The 21,753-nt window shown below is 38.7% G+C and overlaps 1 protein-coding gene across 33 annotated transcripts in view; it reads left to right on the top strand.

Moving 5' to 3' along the window:
- Positions 1–21,753, top strand: part of HDAC9 (histone deacetylase 9) — a 921,222-nt gene that overhangs the window by 692,000 nt on the left and 207,469 nt on the right. For all 33 annotated transcript variants that reach the window (XR_012432611.1, XM_045387612.3, XM_065542223.1 and 30 more), the window contains one exon: positions 17,905–18,012. Coding sequence is in view for 32 of the 33 variants with exons in the window: in XM_045387612.3 (XP_045243547.1) it covers positions 17,905–18,012 (108 nt within the window). In the remaining variant the exon portion in view is untranslated. The remainder of the gene's footprint in view (positions 1–17,904; positions 18,013–21,753) is intronic.

Genomic DNA, 21,753 nt, shown 5'->3' with positions numbered 1-21,753 from the left:
GGCTCCAGAGATCCTCCTGCTTCAGCTTCATTACAAGCTAGGACTACAGGCACACACCACCACATTCAGCTATCTTTTTTTTTTTTTTTTTTTTTGGAGAGATATGGTCTCACTGTGTTGCTCTGGCTAGTCTCAAACTCCTTGCCTCAAGCAATCCTGCCACCTTGGCCTCCCAAACTGCTAGGATTACAGGCCTAAGCCACTGTGCCTGGCAAATTCTCATTCCAAGAGCTAGGAAGTGCAGTATCCAGCATCAGTCCACAACTCCATTAATAGCAAATGCGGAAGAAATTCAAAGACCAGTGCTCACTGGTGCAGACTATTCTCTGTGCTTCTGAACTTACTATACTCACAATTTCCAATGGTTTTCATGACTTGGGGCAGAATTCATTTGCTCACTTATTTAGTAATTTATGTACACACAAATGGTTATTGAATGCTTATTGTGTGCCAGGACCTGCAGACACAGTATTGACCAAAACAGAAGATGTTTTATCCTACTGGAACTTATATTCCAGTTGGGGAGACAAATAAGCAAGAATGAATGACTTTAAATATATGTGCATGTATGTGATGCTGATGAATGCTATAGAGAAAAGGAAGCAAGGAAGGGGTGTGGAGTCTTGCAGGGTTGGGGAAGAAAACTAGTGGTTAATGGGAAGTGTTGCCTTTTGGATATTGGAATAGACAGGTGAGGGGTGACCTGGGAGTCCTGGTTTCTTGTGGTGACTGACCTAAAGAGGGGTACAGAGAATAATGAGATCCATACTGAGGGTGCAAAGCTGAGTGGTAGGGAAGCAAGGAAAGTTCAGGAGGTGGGGAAGCGGCATACCCAAACTGCTCAGAGTTTGGGGACCCCATCTCACTCTCATTGGTGAAGATGTGGACATCTAGAGGTAGGGTTGTTCTATTCAGAACACATAGAGCTTCTGATCTTCCTTCTAACAACTGGATTGAGGTGTGGCAATAGGTGATGAGGGGGCAAGTTGAATTTCTAGGCACACCCTGAGATCCTGACACTTCTCTTCAGTGCTGGCTATGGAGGTATGCAGAAGTTTGGGGGTGGGGACACACTTATCCAGGCACTCAAAGATTTGGGACTCAGTAGCAGGCCCCGGACTGTACGATATCTCTCTAGGTAGTTACAGATATTAGCAGCACTGTGTGCTTTGGGGTTCCAAGTCCCTGGAAGGTTACGTGGACATACTTTTCTTTTTAAATTGGGCAGCTGCAAATTATATATAGCACTCCAACACCTGCCCGTTTTCAAGTCTAATAAAAATGTCCTGATGTTTGCATGACCTTTGCAAGTGGTTTTTTTTTTTTTTTCCTTGTGCATTTTAGTGTCTTCTTAAATGACATTGTCACATTGGGGCCTCAGTTGCTCTGGCTGGTCCATCCTGATTTATGTCTGAACTGTGAGATTTGGGGTAACTGATTTGTTGGTCCCATTGTGTTGGTGCATAGAATGGGCCAAATAATGATGACGTCTCAATTTCCATATGCCCAATTTCCTGTTGTATGTATATAGTGCAAGAGAGATAAAAGTCTGAATTCCAGGGTATTCTTACTATTGACAATCAGTTTCTGATCCCCAGCATTTTCAATATTAAATGAATAGAATCAATTAAAAAAAAAACTTGGCTAAATTTTTTAGGACTGTGCTTTAACCGTTTAAGCAAAATAATATAATTCTTGGCTTTGACCCCAGTGGTATTCAGAGGATTGACCTTAATGATGGGATTATTCATCAAGTAAAGGGACAGGTAAGGTACCATAGATTAGGTCAGGCAATTGAGAATCCTATAAAACATACCCTCCTGATTCTCACAGAACCAAGAGGGCTAATTCACAGCCTCACAGCAGAGACTAGCCATTCTTTACACAAACGTTCCAATGATAACCTGCCTCAATCTCTTTTAAACCTCAAATAATCCCAGAGGTCTTATTGCTAAAGATGCAATGAGGTTTCCTATACTACAGAAAAGGAAACAAAGGCTCAGAGAGGTGAGTAACTTGTTCAGGTCACAGAATTAGTAGGCCGTGGAGTAGAGAGGGCCTGATTCCCAAGCTTTTAACCACAATACTATGCACACACAGCACAACTCACCATAATTTCAACCTCATATGATTGTCAACACTCCTTTCCCAAGTGAGAATAGCCCTAGCCATAAGAAAAAAACAACCGCTATTTTTGCCAAGAGCATTCTCTTTTTTATTGAAATTCCTATGAAGTATTAAATCCATGCACTCAAACATCATCAATTTTGGGTAAAAAAAAATTACACAGCTGTACACAGTATTTCAACCCTAACTAGAACACTGAAAAGTCTCTGTCCTTGGACCAAACCACTGTGGGATGAGATAGAGAGAATCTCATTTCGCACACCTACTGAGTCAGAGTTAATTTTATTAAGCTGCACTCTGGAGAAATGAGGCTCTAATGTGCACTGTCCAGTGAATAAAAGGAGTGGCATATTACGAAGTACCCTTTACACAATGTGGACATCAGATTAAATGAAGAAACAGGAGGAAAGTACTAGCATGGTATTTCTTGGCTCTGTCTCTAACTCAGTCTTGGTAGAACTGACCGGTAGTTCACTGAAACTTGGTAACAACAACAGGGACTCTCAAATTCCTTTACTGGCCACGTAACCCGCAGGAATCCATATATTACTTGGTAAATCTATGAGTCCCCTGGATCTTAAGTAAGGATTCTTAGAGTCTGAAGATGTAGCCTTTTCACCAGAGCAAATATATTCCTCTCCTTATTCTTGTTACTGGCAAGTAAACAGTGAAAGGGAGATTTTTCTGAAGATAAAGAGTGACTAGAAATTGCACAGGCAAGGTCAATGAAGCTGCCAGAAAGCAGTTGATCATACCAGGAGATGGTTTGTGGTAGAGCATTAATGATCACGGCATGCCCCTTTTCTCCTCCAGCTGCCACATTAATAGTTCACGCCTTCTTTCCATATGGAATATCAGTCACAGTATTCATTCATCATATTCATGGCTTTACTTGGAATCTGAACGTCTTCCCTGTAGCTGCTCTGTTTCTTTTTCATCTCACCATGACTAAAGAAGCTAAGGTGTGGGCATTATAACCTACAAGTGATCCCAAAGGAATGGGCTGTCATTCATGTCTTCCTTCCAGTGTTGAACAAAGAGAGAAAGCATGTGGGTTCACCCACCCATTGTCATCATAAATCCATCCCAGCTCCATTTCAAGACTCTCAGGGTTTCAGCAGAACATCTAACATGAAATAAATATATACATTCAAGGAGTTGGTATGTTGTATCACAAGGGAGAAGGGAGAACACCCATTATTACAGCCTCAGAGCTGATTGAAAAAGAATGCAATAAAGAATATCAGAGGTTCTCAGACCAGAATGATGATTCTCATTGTTATCCCACAGGAGGAGAAAAGGGACAGTCACTCAGAGTTAGAAAGGGCTCTAGAAGTTTCGAAGTGTTGACACCTAAGTGTCCACAAAAGTGCTCAGAATAGCTTTATGATTTTAGGAGAAGTATCCTTCTGCCCAGCCGGAATCTGAGAAACCAGCAATGCAAAGGCTATGTTAATTATTATTTCACTTATCTGAGACTCGGTTTCTTTATCTATGAAATAGGGCTAAGCAAGGCTCCCACATGGCATTATTGTGAGGATCAAATGTGAGAATGTAGGTTATCACTGGCAGCTATACATGGAAATGAGCACTTCGCCACCCTATGGGATCACTTTGAGTAAAGTCAGGTCTGCAGAGGGTAAACAGACTCCCTGATTTAAAGATTCTCGAAAGCCCTGCAACCCTGAGGTCTCACCTGGCCTATCTATCCAACTAATGGTCTACCATTAGAATCAAGGCACTGCAGGAAGACTAATAAAGGGAGGGAGGACATTGTTTTCAGAAGTCCCAGTGATTAAGCATCTAGGCAGAGAACCTTCATTTAGGAACTCCAGAATCTGGATTCAAATCTTTACATTGTCACTGTTCCAAAAGTGCTTTTTCAACTCTAAAGTGCAGATTCCAATTCAGCAGGACTGAATGGGAGCTGAGATTCTGCATTTCTCATAGCACTCAGGGATGGCATTGCTGCTCATCCGTGTACCACATTTTGAGTGGTAAGATCCTGTAAGACCATGAACTCACAAATCATTGAAATTGCTGGGCCTCAGTTCCTTCATCTATGAAGTAAGGTGATAAATGGAATGTGATTTATTGTCTTCTCTGGGGATCAAATATGTCATTACTGTGTGATAGTACTTTATCCAAATTTAAAACAGCTTTTTACAAAATTCATTTTTCTTCAGAGATCAGATAGCAGGCTCCCATTAGCTTGTCACTGGGGATCTTGTTGACTTAAGTCTTACGCAGTCTGTCTCCCTTGGGAAAATAGTGAGTGGGGAAGCTTCTGTGAGAGACAGGGGTGATGCATGACAACAGAGATCCAGGGCACTGGGGACACCACAGATGTTGCTGGATGATTCAGTGAAGAAGCAACATTGTATGATGATGCACCAAAGGAAGCACCAAATGCTGGCAAGCAAGAGCTGGGAGGCTAAACATGGTGCTATCTGAAGACCAGAGAAGCAGTCATCACTACATTATGGATGTATTGCAGGACCCAAGCAGCGGTGGTGTTTGTAGTTTAGAAGTTTAGCTACAGTAAAGCCCTGCAAAGAACAGTATCACTATACGATTCTTTTGTTCTCATCTGTTAATTCATTCCCTCGACAAAACTTGTTAAGCATCTATTATGTGTCAGACCTTGAAGACAGAGCAGTAAAGACAGACACTCATAACCCTATGCCTATGACACTTGCAGTAGCTCTCATTGCCCATCATGTTCTAAAGAACATACAGGCCGGGCACGGTGGCTCACGCCTGTAATCCTAGCACTTTGGGAGGCTGAGGTGGGCGGATCACGAGGTCAGGAGATCCAGACCATCCTGGCTAACACGGTGAAACTCCATCTCTACTAAAAATGCAAAAAATTAGCCAGGCGTGGTGGCCGGCGCCTGTAGTCCCAGACACTCGGGAGACTGAGGCAGGAGAATGGCTTGAACCCGGGAGGCGGAGCTTGCAGTGAGCCGAGATCGCACCACTGCACTCCAGCCTGGGCGACTGAGCGAGACTCCGTCTCAAAAAAAAAAAAAAAAAAAAAAAAAAAAAAGAATATACAACACAGAATATCTTTTTACAGTTCATATCTGTATTTGGCTAGCTAGGGCTATCATAATACAATACCACAGATTGGGTGGCTTAAGCAACAGGAGTTAGTTTTCTCAGTCTGGAGCCTAGAAGTTCAAATGTTGGCAGATTTGATTTCTCCTAAGGCCTCTCTCCTGGGTCTTCGGATGACCTTCTTCTCATTGTGTCCTCACATAGCTTTACTCTGTTCACGCGCATCCCTGCTGTCTCTTTCTCTTCTTATAAGGACATCAGTCATTTTGTGTTAGGGCCCCACCCTTATGATCCCATTTAACCTTAATTATCTTTTCAAAGGATTTATTGCTGGATACGGTCACATTGGGGTTAAGACTTCAATATATGAATTTTGAGGAAACACAAATTCAGTCCATAACGATATTAATGTACAGGGTTGGCTTTGGTTGAAACCACAGCTCTTCATCTCATCAACTATGTAACTTTGGTCAAGTTACTTAACCTCTTTACAGCTCGGTTTACTCTTTTGTAAAGGTGACTAGTAATACATTTATAAAGCTCTCATGAGGAATAAAATAGGTAGTGTTTGTAAAGTGCTTACTGGGGTCCAGCACCTAGTAGGTGCCCCAATCTTACCCACTATGCTGTTCTTTAAATACTGACCAAAGATATTTACTTTTTGCTTTCTTTGGGCAATAGATTTGACTTTATTACTTCTTCCTGTGAATCTACTAATAAATTAGGCTTTTCTTTTTCTTGGAACCTCGCAACTCCCACCTCTTTTCTTACCATTTCCAAAAACAAAATATCTACTGGAATCATCAGCTTTAACCCTAGTTGTAAAGGATCAAGGATAGGAAAATGTTGAGCTTATCAAATACCTCTTAGGTGGGAAAAGGTAATTATTTTGTTTCCCAAAGCAAATACAAAAAGAAATTTGGCATTAGAAGATGAAATTAGGTAATTTTTAAGTTACCAAATCAAGATGCTGTTTGCAGAAATATTTGGTCCACAGTAGATGATTCATTTAAAAATATACGCTTTATCTGACACAGTGCAAAAGTTAAAATGATTTTTATTTTATTTTACGGTTAAGCTTTTATACAACATGGCTAAAATGGCACAGAATCAATGTTGCAATGAAAAACCTCTGTTTGTTGAGTCTGCTGTCTGCCAATAGGTTTCTAGGGGCATCTGATCATTATTTAAGCTTAAACTCAATTATTCAGAAAATGCCCTGTAGCCCTAGCATCAGTATAACATAGCAGCAAGAACTTACTAAACTGCTTAGAATTGGGTGAAGAGTTTCATTTCCCAACTTTCAGGGTGAAATGTTCAAGGCATCTGAGGAGGGATAGTGTACCACATTAAACATGCACAGTGCCTATGAAACCTGTTCTGTTAATGGGCACAATAGTATTACATTTAACTCTGGGAATATTTCCACAAGGAAGCAACGGGCTGCATTTAGATTATACAAAGGAGACTGTGCCTAAATTCCTTTTCTTCTAAGTCATTCCCTTCCCATTTGAAATACCTTCACATCCACTTTCAGGACAGGTAGCTTAATTTCTATCATGTGCGGCTTTTCAGAGCATTAGCTTTGTTTCAGGTTCCAATGATTGAGCTATGCTTGATGTGCTTGGAAAAGCCTGCAAAGACCCACATTCATTCAGGAAACTACAGTTGAACTAGATCCATATGTGGCTAGAAAACATGTAGCTTTCTGATTGGAGGTAGTTCCTGGCTTCCAGCATTATCACAGATGATTTTTGTCCTTTGATGTGCTGCTAAATAGAAAGTAATGTTAGAAACAAAATGTGGGGATTTTTTTTTTTTTTTTTTAGTTACCATTGTCTGAGAGCTTACTGTTTCCAGCATTGTCTTGTGCTGTGTTAAGCACTTTATATGTATTGACTAATTGAATGCTAACAATAATCCTATGAGGAAGGAGTATTATCTCCATTTTTTTTAGGTCTTGGATCAGTGAATGAACTTGCCCATGTTTGAATAGTTTGCAAGTGGAACTGCTGGTTTACAAGGTCTCCAACGCTAAGGCAACAAAATAGATAAGGTGTTAATGCACTAAATGTCGATGATGTCCTTGCTTATGCTACCACCTAAAAGAATGGGATAAAGTAGAGGAGGATTTGTCCAAAATAATCTCCGTTTAAAAGTATATTTAATCTCCGTTTAAAAGTATATTTAAAGCCTAACAATTTCTCCAAATCCTGAGGTTATACCAGTCTATAGGTACCAAATTTTGGTGTACAACTCAGGCAAATTATTGGCAGTCATTCTTTCTTGGTATAATTTATCTTGATAGGTGTAACTTATTAAAAAAATTCCTAAAACATTTATAATTTCACTTCTGGCTTCACCTTTTCTTTCTATCCTTTTATCCAAATAGAACTCTTTCTTTAAACAGTTTGCAAAGAAAATCATTTCTCTATGAAGTTAATGCTTCTCAAATTATTATTTGGTAAGGGGCAAGGTTTTGTTTACTTACATTTCATTTCCTATCTGTTGTGAAGAAATACTTTTACAAGATGCAATAAACGCAAATTACTAAAAGTGAGATACAAAAGACATAGAACATAAAAACCCCAGTTATTTTTTATTAGATTCAACAGATCATGTCTGGCCTTGTCCTCAGGCGCAGGCTGGAATCCTTCAGTAACACACCTCTGTAAGAGTTAGAGGACTTCTACTCTCCCAGGGCACTGCCCTGAGAAACCTCCTTGAATTAAGCTTTGATGGTTACCACACAAGGAATCAACTGAACTAGTTCTGCTGAGACTGTTTTTTTTTTTGTTTTTTTTGTTTTTTTTGTTTTTTTTGCCTTTCCCGCTTTAGGATTTTCAAACTCTGTGTAAAAATAAATCACCCTGGGTAGCAGAAGTTATGCACTGCCAGGTTAGAAGCCATATTCAATACATACATAGATTTCTCTTAGCCTGACTGGGAGTTTTTAAATGAATTATTGTCAATATTTAAGATAGAAAAATTGCATCTAAGTATACAATATTTAGGGCTACTAATAAATATCATGCTATCATTTCCTTAAGAAAAAAATTGTTTGGAACTGCGTAGCCACCTTTTAGCTGGGACACAAACACTCCAGTCAACCGTAGCTCCAACCAGAGAGCCGGTCCCTCATCCCCAGTTACCTGACATTATGTCTATGCTGCCATTGTGGCTTCTGGAGTCATTTGAACACATGGCTACTTCTTTAGCCCTAATCTGTACCCCTTGTGTATTTGAGTCTTTCCAAGTATTTTTTTTTTTTTTTTTTTTTTTTTTTTTTGGTTCTTTGTCCCTGTCTGTGGACTCATGGATACTACTTGATCCCAATATGTATAAGACAATTAATCCCTTTAACACCAAGGAAATCCTGTAATCCTGTCCTCTCCTCTCCTTTCCCTTTTCTTTTCCCTTTTTCTTTTTTTTTTTCCTTTTCTTTTTTCTTTCTTTGCTTTCATGTCTCACTGTGTTACCCAGACTGGCCTCAAACTTCTGGGCTCAAGTGATCCTCCCACCTCAGCTTTCTGAGTAGCTGGGCCTGTAGGCACACACCACCAAAAGCCAGCTCAAGAATTTTTTTTGTTTTTTACAACCTAGTAAACATTTAAATTATTCCTGATTCAAATCCAAGAAGGCATTTTAAAAGAGAATGTTGCTGTTATTGTTCTCCATGTGAACAATAAAAGGACAAAGGAAAACTGAAGGCCACTAGGTGCTTGCCCCAGAGGTTGGCAGAAGCACAGAGCCTTCTGGATAAGAGGACACTCAGGAAGCATCTTGATATTCTTGCAAAATCCTGAGTTGGTCATGGATTTTTATCATTTTAATTTATGTTCTTAACTCACAGTGGAATAAAGAAATGGTGTAAACAATGGTTTTGAAATGTTATACCCATCTCTCAGCTGCTCAGAATCTGTTTCAAAGACAGTGAACAATTAAAAGGGTGGGTTACTCAGAATCAGTGCCCACATATTTTTCACTTAACAGAATGAATCATGGCCACTCAAAGGCAGCAGGCTTTCCATGTACCCCAGCCTGCCACGTGTGTAGGATGAACCCAACATTCTCATGAACAACGGTTTCTCAAAAACTTGGCTTTTAATAGGTAGCAATTTCTTGTGTGTGTGTGTGTGTGTGTATGTGTGTGTTTTGTATAGACTCATAAATTATATGATGTTCCTTGACCCTTTATTTTGCCAATGATATTATATAATTATCTTTTTTTGGAATCATTAAATAAAATTGCAGTCCTTTCCTTTGGTGTATTAAGGAGTGGTAAGGTGAGAATGAAGCAAAGGAATGGGAAGAACTATGAAGAGTTTTTCCTGGTTCTGTTACTAACATTTGTGACACTTAAGAAACCAAGGGCAGAATAATGTTTAAAACTAAATATATAACAGCATTGATTCTGTTCAGTAGACAGAATTATTTGGACAGATTCAGGGAAAAGACATTGATTAAAGTTATTTTTGGTTATATACCAAATAAAAAACATGCATCGTAGGATGCGTAGTGGCATTCCTGGCTTCTGTGCACTAGAAGCCAGTAGCGCATCCCTCTTACTCAGTCATGACAACAAAAAATGTCTCCAGAAAGCGCCAAACGACCTCTTAGATGCAAAATCACTTTCACTGAGAATTACTGCTCTAGCATAATAGCAAACAAATCACAACACTCAAGAAAAGCTCAACTATTCCAGGTACCACTTGAAACATTTGATTTTAAAAAATATTTTAGCACTTTTAACAGGGTAGGGTTTCAATACCTTGAAAGAAAAAACGTTCTTGCAGGTCTTAGATAATTTATTTAATTAAAAACTCTTTATACATATACAATTAGAATCTGTTTTTCAAAATATCATTTTATTATTTATTTTACTTTTTGGATTTTGATTTTACTAGCATAAAAATTACTGTGGGTAAACAGCTCACACTTTTCTCAGTTCTTTTTCTACCTTCTCTAATTTCTAGCTGAATTGCCTCTGAAATTCATATATAAAACTGCTTAATAATAGCATCTACATCAATGGTCACTGTAAGAATTGTATTAGTTACTATGGGCAAAAGCTTTGCATGGTGCCTGGATCTTAGTAAATACTCAATAATTGCTAGATGATAATATTATTGTTATTGTCATTATTATTTCTAAATAAAAAGAAAATAACCTTATAGAGTAGGGAAATATACAATAAAACTGAAAACGTGGACTGTTAAATTTTAGTTTTCAATTACTTTCTCTGTATATTTTCTGAATTGCATTCTGCTATGACTGAGTAAATAAGATCATGTTTCTGCTGTTCATGTTTCCTAAGTTATGTTTAACTCAGCACGCATCCTTTTTATCCCTTATTCTGGATCACCACTAGTAAGAGAGATTGCAACATGTTATTCTTCTTTTAAATGTGAACAGCATTATGTAGTAGCTAAGTTTTCATAAATAGATGTATAACTAGGGCTTTACCGGCCCAACTCTTTAACCTCTTGCAATTCCTCCATGCCTCCACAGAGAGCGCATCTTCCTAATTATTTTAGGAGCCTAGGTAATGCCTAATGTGAATAGTACCATGTGCTTCTGAATGCAAGATGTTTTTCCCATCGCCCCTTTCTTCCTTCCTTCCTTCCTTCCTTCCTTCCTTCCTTCCTTCCTTCCTTCCTCCCTCCCTCCCTCCCTCCCTCCCTCCCTCCCTCCCTCCCTCCCTCCCTTCCTTCCTTCCTTCCTCCCTCCCTCCCTTCCTTCCTCCCTTCCTTCCTTCCTTCCTTCCTCTCTCTCATGTACTTTTTGCTCACATACACTTTCTGTGTCCCCTGTTTCTGTCACCCCTCTTGGGTATGGTTTTCTTTCTTGGTTGCTTTCTTGCTTCCTTCCTTCCTTTTCTTCCTTCCCTCCTTCTTTCCTCCCTTCCTCCCTCCTTCGTTTTCTTTTTACTCACATATCACTTTCTGTGTCCTCTGTTTCTGTCGCACCTCTTGAGTCTGGCTTTCTTTCTTTCCTTCCTTTTTTTAATTTCTTACTTTTATTCCCTCCCTCCCTCCCTTCCTTCCTTCCCTCCCTCCTTCCTTCTCTTTTCTTTCTTTGTTACCAGTGAGTTCTGCTGGCCCCTGCTGATGCACATTACCGATATTCTGGGGTCTTCACATTGCCAAGTGCTCAGGATTCTCTGAGGTTTATAGAGAAACAGAAAATGTGCTTCCTTCCCTCTTTTAAGATCATAATCTTTAAAATTGATACAAAAATGTTCTACTTAATTCTCATATTTTTAGAGGGTTTAAAATGTTTTGCCTATTTTATTACTAACAATCTTCTGTGTCTCTCAACCCCTTTCTACCCTATTAAACATACAGGACTCTGAGTGTGGGTTGGGAGAGAATCTCAGTAACAGACTCTGTGCTACTTCAGATTGTGCCTCCTCCTCTGATAACTAAATCTTTCTTACGGGCCAAGCTCCTGTGACTCTCACCCCAAAGCGGGATTCTGCCCTATCTCACCGAGTGTGTTTGTTTCTTCACACAGAAAGACATTTTGTGGAATAGCTTCACTTACACTTCTCAACCCCAGTTTTGGATGTATGTTAGGTCCAGACCCTCCTACATATTTATAAAGTGAGTCGAACTTTGGGACGCCTATTTCAAGACTGATAGATTTTAATTCTGTCAATAAAACAAGGCCTCTGTGGACCTATTTCTCAGCAGACTACTAAAGCTCCCTTCATGCTTTGTACATTAGTTACATCATTGAAACATTTGAAAGTTAAAAGCATACCGTTTTTTAGAATGGCACATAAAGCAAGGCTTCGTACAGATTCCAGAGGAATCTGAAGGTAGGAATCTTTAGGTATTGCCATACTGTAAAATACAATTTAAACCTCACTAGCCATCCTTAGAGACTTCTGCCCAGAATCCTGGCTAGATTTTGCCCCCTGCCATGTGGCAAAATAAATTCCTGACCTTGGAAATAAATGGGACACAATATTTCCCATGCTCCCTCAATTGTGTGATAAATATGTTATTTTTTTTCCCAATTATAGTGATTCTCTCCACAATTGATAATATATCAGCCTCTTCCAGTTTGATAACTTCCTTTCAGTTTAGAAATACTGTCTGTTCAAGATCACCTTATTATTGGACTTAATATCTTTAGGTAATTGCTTAGCCTCTCAGATTCCTCTTTGAAGATGGTATTTGGGCACCTGAGGGAGGGACGGAGACCTGAAGGGGTACCTGGATCCTCATGCTGTCCTCTGAACACTCAGGGTTCCATGGCAACCTCTCTGCACCAACTATTCCTGATCTCCCAGAATTTGAAGCTGAGGTCGGCAGCAGATTAACTCTGATTACTGATTTCTCTGCCAGCTGGAGCTTGGCAGGGCTCCCGGGCTCCAGTAGCCCCCTTTTGGCTCACATTGGTACTGGGGTTCCCCTGAACCCCTCTGTGGACTCCATTTGGCCCTACCCATAGTTAAACCATTTCACGGGCTGTCCCATGTCGTACCCCTTGGAGGATGGTGAGAACTTGAGGCTTCCAGCTGCACTACACAGGAAGCGAGAGCATCTCAGGAATGCTGTAGTCTAATATTCCGTTAGTTTTTCACACCACTCTGCAGACTTTATTGTATGGTGCCCACAGTTTAGTGTAGAAATAACTTCAAAAAGTCCCAAATATTGACTGAACATGGCGGTTCACACCTGTAATCCCAGCACTTTGGGAGGCTGAGGCGGACGGATCACCTGAGGTCAGGAGTTCAAGACTAGCCTGGCCAACATGGTGAAACCCCATATCTACTAAAAATACAAAAATTAGTTTGGTGTGGTGGCGGGTGCCTGAAATCCCGTCTACTTGGGAGGCTGAAGTGGAAGAATGGCTTGAACTCAGGAAGCAGAGGTTGCAGTGAGCCAAGATCGAGCTACTGCACTCCAGCCTGGATGACAGAGCGAGACTCTGTCTGGAAAAAAAAAAAAAAAAAAAAAAAAAAAGACCCAAATATCAACCAAAGTGAAGGCTCACTGACTATTTTGTCGACTTACCTGAAACATTTTTCTCTCGTTTGCTCACATGTTGCTTTCTGTGTTCCTTGTTTCTGCCGCACCTCTTGAGTCCAGCTTTCTCCATTCTCTCAGGACCAGAAGAGGTGGATTTGGGATTTTCCTTCCACTCAATGCATTCTATATCTTCCCTAATCAACAAGCATGCCTGTTTGTCACAGGTAGAAGGGGTCTCTACTCGGAATCATTCAGAGAAGAAATAATCATATTCTTTTGATACTGTCACTAACACAGAACCATGATCCAAGACAGCCAGGTTCAGTTCTTGATGTGAAAAGGAATTTGGGAAAATATCATCCTCACCACAAAATCTGTATTTTTATGTATATTGAAGCAAAATTATATTTTGATCATCATTTTCTTTACCTTTCTTCTATATCCATCGTAATCTCCCTTTCAGCTCATGTACTATTACTCCTTAATGCGTGCACACACACACACACACGCACACACACACACAGAAAGTCTCTCTCTCTCTCTCTTTCTCCCTATCTCTCTCTCACTGGGAAAAAGTATAAGTTGTTGGAGAGACAAAGGGGAATTTATGTGCATGGAAAGAAAAATGGCAAAGCATATTTTTTCAGAATATAGTAGTTCTATTTTTTTTTATTATAATTTAAGTTCTAGGGTACATGTGCACAACGTGCAAGTTTGTTACTTATGTATACATGTGCCATGTTGGTGTGCTGCACCCATTAACTCATCATTTACATTAGGTATATCTCCTAATGCTATCCCTCCCCCCTCCCTCCCCAAAATAGGACCCAGTGTGTGATGCTCCCCTTCCTGTGTCCAAGTGCCTTGCATGTCTTCTCAACTTTAGCAAGCCCTTAGTAGTGGGCCACTGTGCTCAGGGTGGCTCCCTGCTCCACTGTCATTCCTTTCTTTTCCAGCCTCATCTATTATGTCTTGCATTATTTTTCCATTTCCAGAGCCAACTCTATGCTACTGTCCTTCAACTTCCAAATGTGAGGGTACCTGTCTTCTTATAGTTCCAAACCCTTCTGGTCTCTACTTTCATCATTATTGCATTGCCATTTCAGCCCCTTAATCCTGCATATCTGTATCCATTCCAAGCAAATCCTTCTTTCCCTTTTTTCTTCCCCCCCAGCTCCAAAATATCTTATTCTATGCCAGGAACCACTATCAGTCTATGAATTCAACTGTCTTCTCTTACCCAGAGTTTTTACCTACTGTCAAGATGTTCTTCAGCAGTTAAAATCAGAGCTCTCTTAAGGAAGTGGCCCTCCTGATGCTATCACTAATATAGGGAAATTGGTTGGAGAGATTGCCAACCAATGAGAGGGATGTAGAGGGAGGAAAAATACTTTTTGCCATTGGGAATGTTGGAAAGTGGATATGGACGTTCTTCTAGTGACACAGATTATAGCAGAATTCGTAAGTTATGCATCCTGTTTTATCACTGAAGTTTTAATGAAACTGTAACATGGAAAATACTGTGGTTAGCTTTTGGCAGCTAATTTGGCCCTGAACCCCATTTGGAACATCATGCCTTAAGAAAGTATGCTTGTAATTTGACTTATGAACAAGCTTTTGTGATTTAATCTTACTATGAGCTGAAGAGTGTGCCCTCAACATTTATGTACTGAAGCTCAAATCACTAATCTAATTATATTTGACTAACTTTAGAAAGTAATTAAGATTAAATTGATTAAATTAGGTCATAAGGGTGGTGTGTGCTAATCCAATAGGATTGATATCCTTAAATGGAGGGAACTTTAGTACAAGGAAAGGCCATGTGAGGATGTAGCAGAAACGTGGCCATCTGCAAGCCAAGAGAGAGTCCTCACCAGTCACCAAATGTGTTGGCACCTTGATCTTGAACTTCAAAGCCTCCTGAATTGTGAGAAACAAAATTTCTTTTGTTTAAGCTACCCAGCCCATGGTATTTTGTTATGGCAGCCTGAACCGACAAAAACAAACCTGTTTGTAAATTCAGAATTAAGTACAATTACCCATTTATGAACATATTATAACCACAAAACTTGACCATTACCATTTAGTTATAAACTAAATGTAAGCAAAACATCAGTTGAAGTGGTATTGAGATAAATATTGTTTTTGTTTCAATATAAGTAAATTAATGGATGGTAAATCCCATAGATTCCTAAAGAGAGCTTCTTTAGGGATAAGCCTAAACATTGGTTATGAGTCAAAATATCCATCATCCACCTATGTGCTCAACATACTTTATGATCAGTAAACGTAGCTTTATTATAAAAGTAACCCCTGCCTGCAACTCACAGTAGGTACTCAACGAATGTTAACTGAATTAAAACGAAATGACCATTATTAGTAGAAGTTTGGACACCAAAATTAAAGTCACAAACATCTTAGGCAGATAGAAAGGTATGGACAGGCATATGGATATCAAAGGTATTTATGGCTACCTAATGCCCTTTAGTATAGTCAAAGAGACAGTGCTCTCTGCTGCTGGAAGGTTTTTCTAATCAAGTTCAGTATTTATAATTTTTTGGAAGGAAATTTGCTACTGCTTTAAGAGATGAAGAAAGAAACAAAGCTTATGATGTACTCCAAAGTTGAGTAAAAAGGGGTTAGGAATTTTACTTGGTTCTTGAGTCACTGAATAAGTCTTTTGGAATGTATTTATTTTATTTTTTTGCTTGCTTCCCCAGTAATTTAAATTCTGATTAATGCAGGCTTTTCTTTGGTACTAGTAGTTCTGTAATGGCGGGAAAGCTGACTAAAACCTATATAATACATGGTAAATAATGATTTTTATTTTTCAATTTGTGCAGTCATCTTCCTTAAGAATATATCTACACAAAGCTTAAACAACTACTTATTTATATTGGTTCAGTAAAATAATAAAACTTTCAATTTAGAGGGCAAATGATTAGGTCTCAGTGTCCATTTGAATGATTCCTTCACTCTTTAGCTGATAGTGTAGACCATGATGGTATTGACTATGATAGGGGATGCTGCCTCCTAGAAAGCATGGGTTTCTTCAGGAGGGTGATGGAAAGGCATGTGCTGACAGGGTCAGAGTTCTGTGTGAGGGTCCTGTGGTCTTCAGAGTAGCCTCTCTAAGCCACAGTGTACCCATTCAGTCAACACGTAGGCCTCTACTATGTGCCAGGCTTTACGAAACAGGTATAACAGTAGCTGAAATGGTGGTAGCTAGCTTTTGCTTACCACTTACTCATTTAATCCTCACTACAATCGTATGCAGATGGTACTTTAAAAAGTTGGTATTTTCACAGATAAAGGAACCAAGGCAAAGATCCATTAATTAATTAATTCCCCAACATCACTCAGGTTTTAATGATGAAGCCATGATTTTACCCCACCAGTTTGATTCCAGAAACTTCACTACTATACTGCTATTTATAGGATCTTAATTTTCTTTTTTATGTATGCACTTATTTACTGTTCTCATTTTTTTTAATGTATTCATTGTTCTTGATAGTATTTAAGTCTGTAAGAACCTCATGAGAAAAAGGCATGTGAAAATTCTTAGAAAACTGCTTAGTACACTGTGAATATGTGTTGTTATTATTTATCGTATTTGTTCCATGTGATTAGGCCTCTTGCATTTAATTCTCTTTATTATTAAAAAAAAAAGCTTTGTTTTATGCAGAATTTCTCCCCTTTGATCCATTTGGGAAGTCTTGCTATTTACATCACAAACTTTGTATTCTATTTCCTGGTGTTTCAAGTAATTTATGGTCCTAAAATTAGAGACTTCTCCCATCAGATACTATTTTTTTTTTATGTTATGAAGTATTTTATACATTAAAAAATATCACATATATGATCATTATAAACCACTATTGTTGTTTTTTTCATGTATACATTATTACGTGTTTTCATTGCATGCATGAAAAAGGGTAAACAGCATTTTATAAAGGGAAATCCAGAATATTGGTACATGCTTTGTTTTGATAATAATGTTCTCTAGTAGATAAGCAGCCATGTATTTTACTAGCCTATCCAATTTTAACAATACCAGTTTGAACTGAAACAAGCTGACGAATTGTACTGAAAGTTAGAAATCTTAAGCTTATACTTTGAACATCAAATTTTTCCTTGCAATTTTCTATTAATGTTTTAAGTGTGAGGACCACACACTCCTTCCATTTAGTTGGAGAACCTGACTTGTGGTTGCTACTTTCTACTCCCTGACTGCTGCTGCTACCTGCCTAATAATTGTCTTTGGCTCCCTGTAAACCTGCAGTCAGAAGGGCATTTGAATTTTCCCCCTCTAGCACTTGCAAATTCGATTTTTATGTATAACTAAGTGCTCTTCGTTTTTACTCTATCTACTGCTGGGGCCTGGTTTCTAGCAGGCCTGTAACTAAGCCAGATCCGGCCTATGTAATGCTGTTTGTAATGAGAAATCTAAACAGGGAATGGCAGTGAGGCATGGCAGGAATGTGTTTCCATTGGAGAAGTCAGTGTAGAGAAAAAGTATAAGCAAAGCCATGTCCAGAAGGCCTTTTCAGCTGGCCAAGACGGAAGACAAATGTTATTGTACATACGCTGTTACCCTGCCAGCCCTTCCTCACAGATTTGCTTTCTCTCTCTGTCCCTCTTCCCCCACGACCTCTTCCCCTCTTTCCCCCTTTCATCTCTTCCTTCTCTTTCGCTTTCTTCTTCTGTCTTCGGACTCTGCTGACTGTTTGCTCAGGTGGACAGTGACACCATTTGGAATGAGCTGCACTCGTCCGGTGCTGCACGCATGGCTGTTGGCTGTGTCATCGAGCTGGCTTCCAAAGTGGCCTCAGGAGAGCTGAAGGTGAGGTCTGGGTTGCATTAAGTGTGGGAAATCCAGAGGAGAAGCTGAAACAGAGATGTTGTTGTATGGGAATTGTGGGGAGTGTGGTGTGGTAATAAAAGGAAGGGCAGAAGGAAGAGGGCAGAGATGGCCAGCAAGGTGTGATAATAACTCGTCTGCAGGCAGGGAGTAGCTCATCCTGCTCACAGGGCCTCCTTCTTTCTGAGAACGCTGCAGTCAGGGCCCACCGGTGTGCATTTAAGAGCATAGAGATCATAAGTAAAGCTATGGTTCAGGTTAAAAATACCCTTCGTATATACATATCTGTCATGCCATCCTGGGATTCTCTTTTGAAGTGATTTAAAAAATATGATTACTGAGTAGTGTGTATAAGCTCAGAATACCACCCAGAGAGAGGGAGGCAGAGAAAGGTAAATACCAGACGGGAAGGATTGGGAGGAAGAAGGAAATTGTTGATTAGAAGGGTAATGATCCAGAGTGTGTTTTTCCATGAAAGAACTTAAAAAATGAGCTATGCTTTATTGTTCTTTTCTTTTTATGGTCTCTTCTTTTCTACATCATATGAAAAGAACAATGTCAAAACCCCAGCGTTTCCCAGTCTAAACAATTTATAAAAGCCAGAGACCTGACAGACGTTGACATTTTATTTGGTATTTTAACAGTACTATTTAAAGGTATGCCATGTGCGTCTTGAATACAGTTACCCCAATAAACTTTGTTGGTGCTAACATGGTCTTTTAATGCACTAGTTCACACACTTCATGACGCAATCTGGGTGGTGATTGATTCAGTATTTTTAGCAATTGTGGGGCTTAGGGAAATATATTACGACCAAAAACATATGCACTGTGAGTTTTGTTAATCCAAGATAAAATGTAATTAGGATTACTTTTCTTTATGTCTAATGAAGTTTTATTCAATTACATGGGACTCTTCTAGTTGCGATTAAAAATGTAGAGTAGGAATGTGCACTTCACAAGGTAGCGTTTGTCCAAGAAGTCTTTGCTCTAACTCTTTAAAGAGTCAGAGCCTTTGGAAATATAATTTTGATAGGGTGGGCTCTATTTAAAAAGTAGATGTGCCTGTATATATTTGACATAAGTAGTATCAGGACATTGCTCATCTCAGGGGATATATGGGGTCATTAATGTGGTGCTTACTCTTCAGTCTTTACCTTTGAAAATGAGCAAATAAAAAGAGGAAAGGAATCAGCCTGTGGAGAGGTTTTGGCTGTCTCCCAGTAGAACTAGAAGAAAAATTCTTCCTATCTGAGTGCTTGTGTTGTATTTGCACTACTGCAATAAATTGACACTTTAAAAGAAAATTTAAACATCTTATTTTAAAAAGAATCCAAATAGCAGAAATCAGCCAGGCCACAATATTATAACTTTAAAGATTATGCTGGCACAGCTCTTTGATAACAAAGATAATTATGTTAGCATTCACAATTTCTAATTGTTTTAAGTTTGTGTAAGTTTAAGCAATAATTCAGAAACCTTCTCAAGTAGAATACCCGCATGTTTCAGTCATCAGAAGCATCATTATTAGCTTCACTGTGTGCAGAATGGCCAAATATATGCATGAAGATAGTTGAATAAAAACATTATTCCATGTTTAGAAGTTATCGATTTAAAATAGCCAGTTACAAACAATGTGTCAACAACACATAGTATGGGCATGCTGACCACCAGCTGTAGTAACATCAGGTGTTTATATTAAGAACAAGGATTTGTACAAATGTCTTCTCTTCCTCTGGTTAAGGAATCAACAAGCATGGTTTAAAAAGAAAAGAAAACAATTAAAAAAAAAAAAAAAAAGAGGAGCCAGCCTAAGAATCAAGAAATCTTAGTCCAGGTTCCGCCACTTAAATAGTGTGTCATTTGTGGCAAATCTGTAACTTTTCTGGGGCTCAATTTCTTGTTCTGCACAGTCATCTAGGTGGAATTGATAACACTGAAGGTCATCCATAGCACTGGCATTTTGAGCTATTTGCAAATGAAAAGTGGATATGAATCTCAATTATACATACTATGGCATCCCAAACAGTAGATATTCTGAAATTTCAATTTGCTTTGATGAACATTCCAGATTGTGCAGCTGGGTTAATTCTTTCTGATTGCCAAGTCCAAAGTAAAAGTCCAAGATAGGCGGAATCATAACAGAGGCACTGGTACTATGCTGACAGGTCAAGAGACTGAAGCCCTGGGTTGCTAATAATTCGGGTAGGCCTACAGAGATGCCATGGAGGAAAAGTAGAACTCACAAATGATTTGGAGCCATAGTAAAGAACATGTGTAACTGAGGTAGAGAGCCATGTTTATGGATCCCTATTCAACAACCACAAAAACTACCCAGTGCCTACTTGTCCCAGACCCCAATATGATGGGGCTGATATACCTGCAGGCTAGGAGTATTATTACTCATGGTGTGTGGATTCAATTCATTCAGAACCTGGAAGAAAATAGGGACGCTTATTCAAGGACACTGGTAAGTAATAAGAAATGTGAAAAGAAAAGACTTGAGCATTTTGTTATTCATTTTTCTGCATCTACATTCACTTCTCACATATTTTATCCCATTCTCCCAGTAAATCAACATTTAATTAAATAACATTGGCATGTTACAATACCACATTGTATGAGATTGCACTATTTTTTCTTGGAAAGTAGAATAAAATTAAGAGCTTTATTTCAAATACGATGGGCCTGGATATAGTGTGGAAATGAGAGATGAGAGCTAGTTAGAGGAGGTCTCTGATTTCAAAGAAGATGAGGACCTAAAAGATAAGAAATGTGCACAAAAAAAGAAAATGCCTAAGAAAAAATTGTATGACTTGGAAATTTTGTTTGATGCTGAACTTGACCATGGCTAACCTCCAAACTTTTGATAGGTACTTTCCTTTCTTCCCCTGGGGGATATTGATGAGCTGAAGGAATTAGAAGAATGAACCAGGCACAGGGGGTGGGTTTCATGTTAATGCTTAAATAGAACATGGGCAGCAAACTGTATCAGCAAATTGGTATATTTTTTGGCACAGCATAGACATACTCAGTGGAGTTCCGTGAAAATCATGGGGACTTTCAGGCTTTCCAAGTTTTTAAACAATACATTTTTTAAAATACATAAGAAGGAATTCCTCAAATTTACAGATACTCAAATTGGCTATTTCTCAGATTCTATTACAAAGGAACAAAAATATTCTGAAATTGTTGTAATGTTTGGTATATTGGAAATCATAATTAGAAGAATAATTATCTCAAAATGGTTTTATTGTTTTACAGGACATTTTAGAAAGTATGTCAAAGACATAGAAATAACTCTAAAAGGTGAACATTTTTTAATCATAAATAGAAAAGGATTGATACTTACCAAAATTTAATATAAAGATTCACTTTGATGTTCTTTTGACAATGCTACCATGTCTTCATAAAAATAGTCAAAATTGCTTTTAGCTTCTGGACATATTTATCAAAACAAACAAAAACAAAAATATCCTAAACACCTGATTATCTGAGTGATGCTGGAATTTGAGTGTATACTGTATGAATATGAGTTTGAGTGTATATTATGATGTCATGTTGCTAATAATAACTGCTACTCACTGAGTGCCTTCTATAGGCAGCCAGTTTACATGTAATTTACTATTATTCTCACAATGTACCCTTGAAGTAAGTATAGGATACTGGCTCAAAGACATTAAGTAACCTTTCAAGATCCTGTAGATAGATTAATAAATAATAA

The sequence above is a fragment of the Macaca fascicularis genome, chromosome 3, assembly GCF_037993035.2.
Source record: "Macaca fascicularis isolate 582-1 chromosome 3, T2T-MFA8v1.1".
In the NCBI taxonomy this organism is placed as follows: Eukaryota; Metazoa; Chordata; class Mammalia; order Primates; family Cercopithecidae; genus Macaca; species Macaca fascicularis.
Note: the sequence above shows the minus strand (reverse complement) of the source record. Positions and strands in the feature narration are given on the sequence as shown.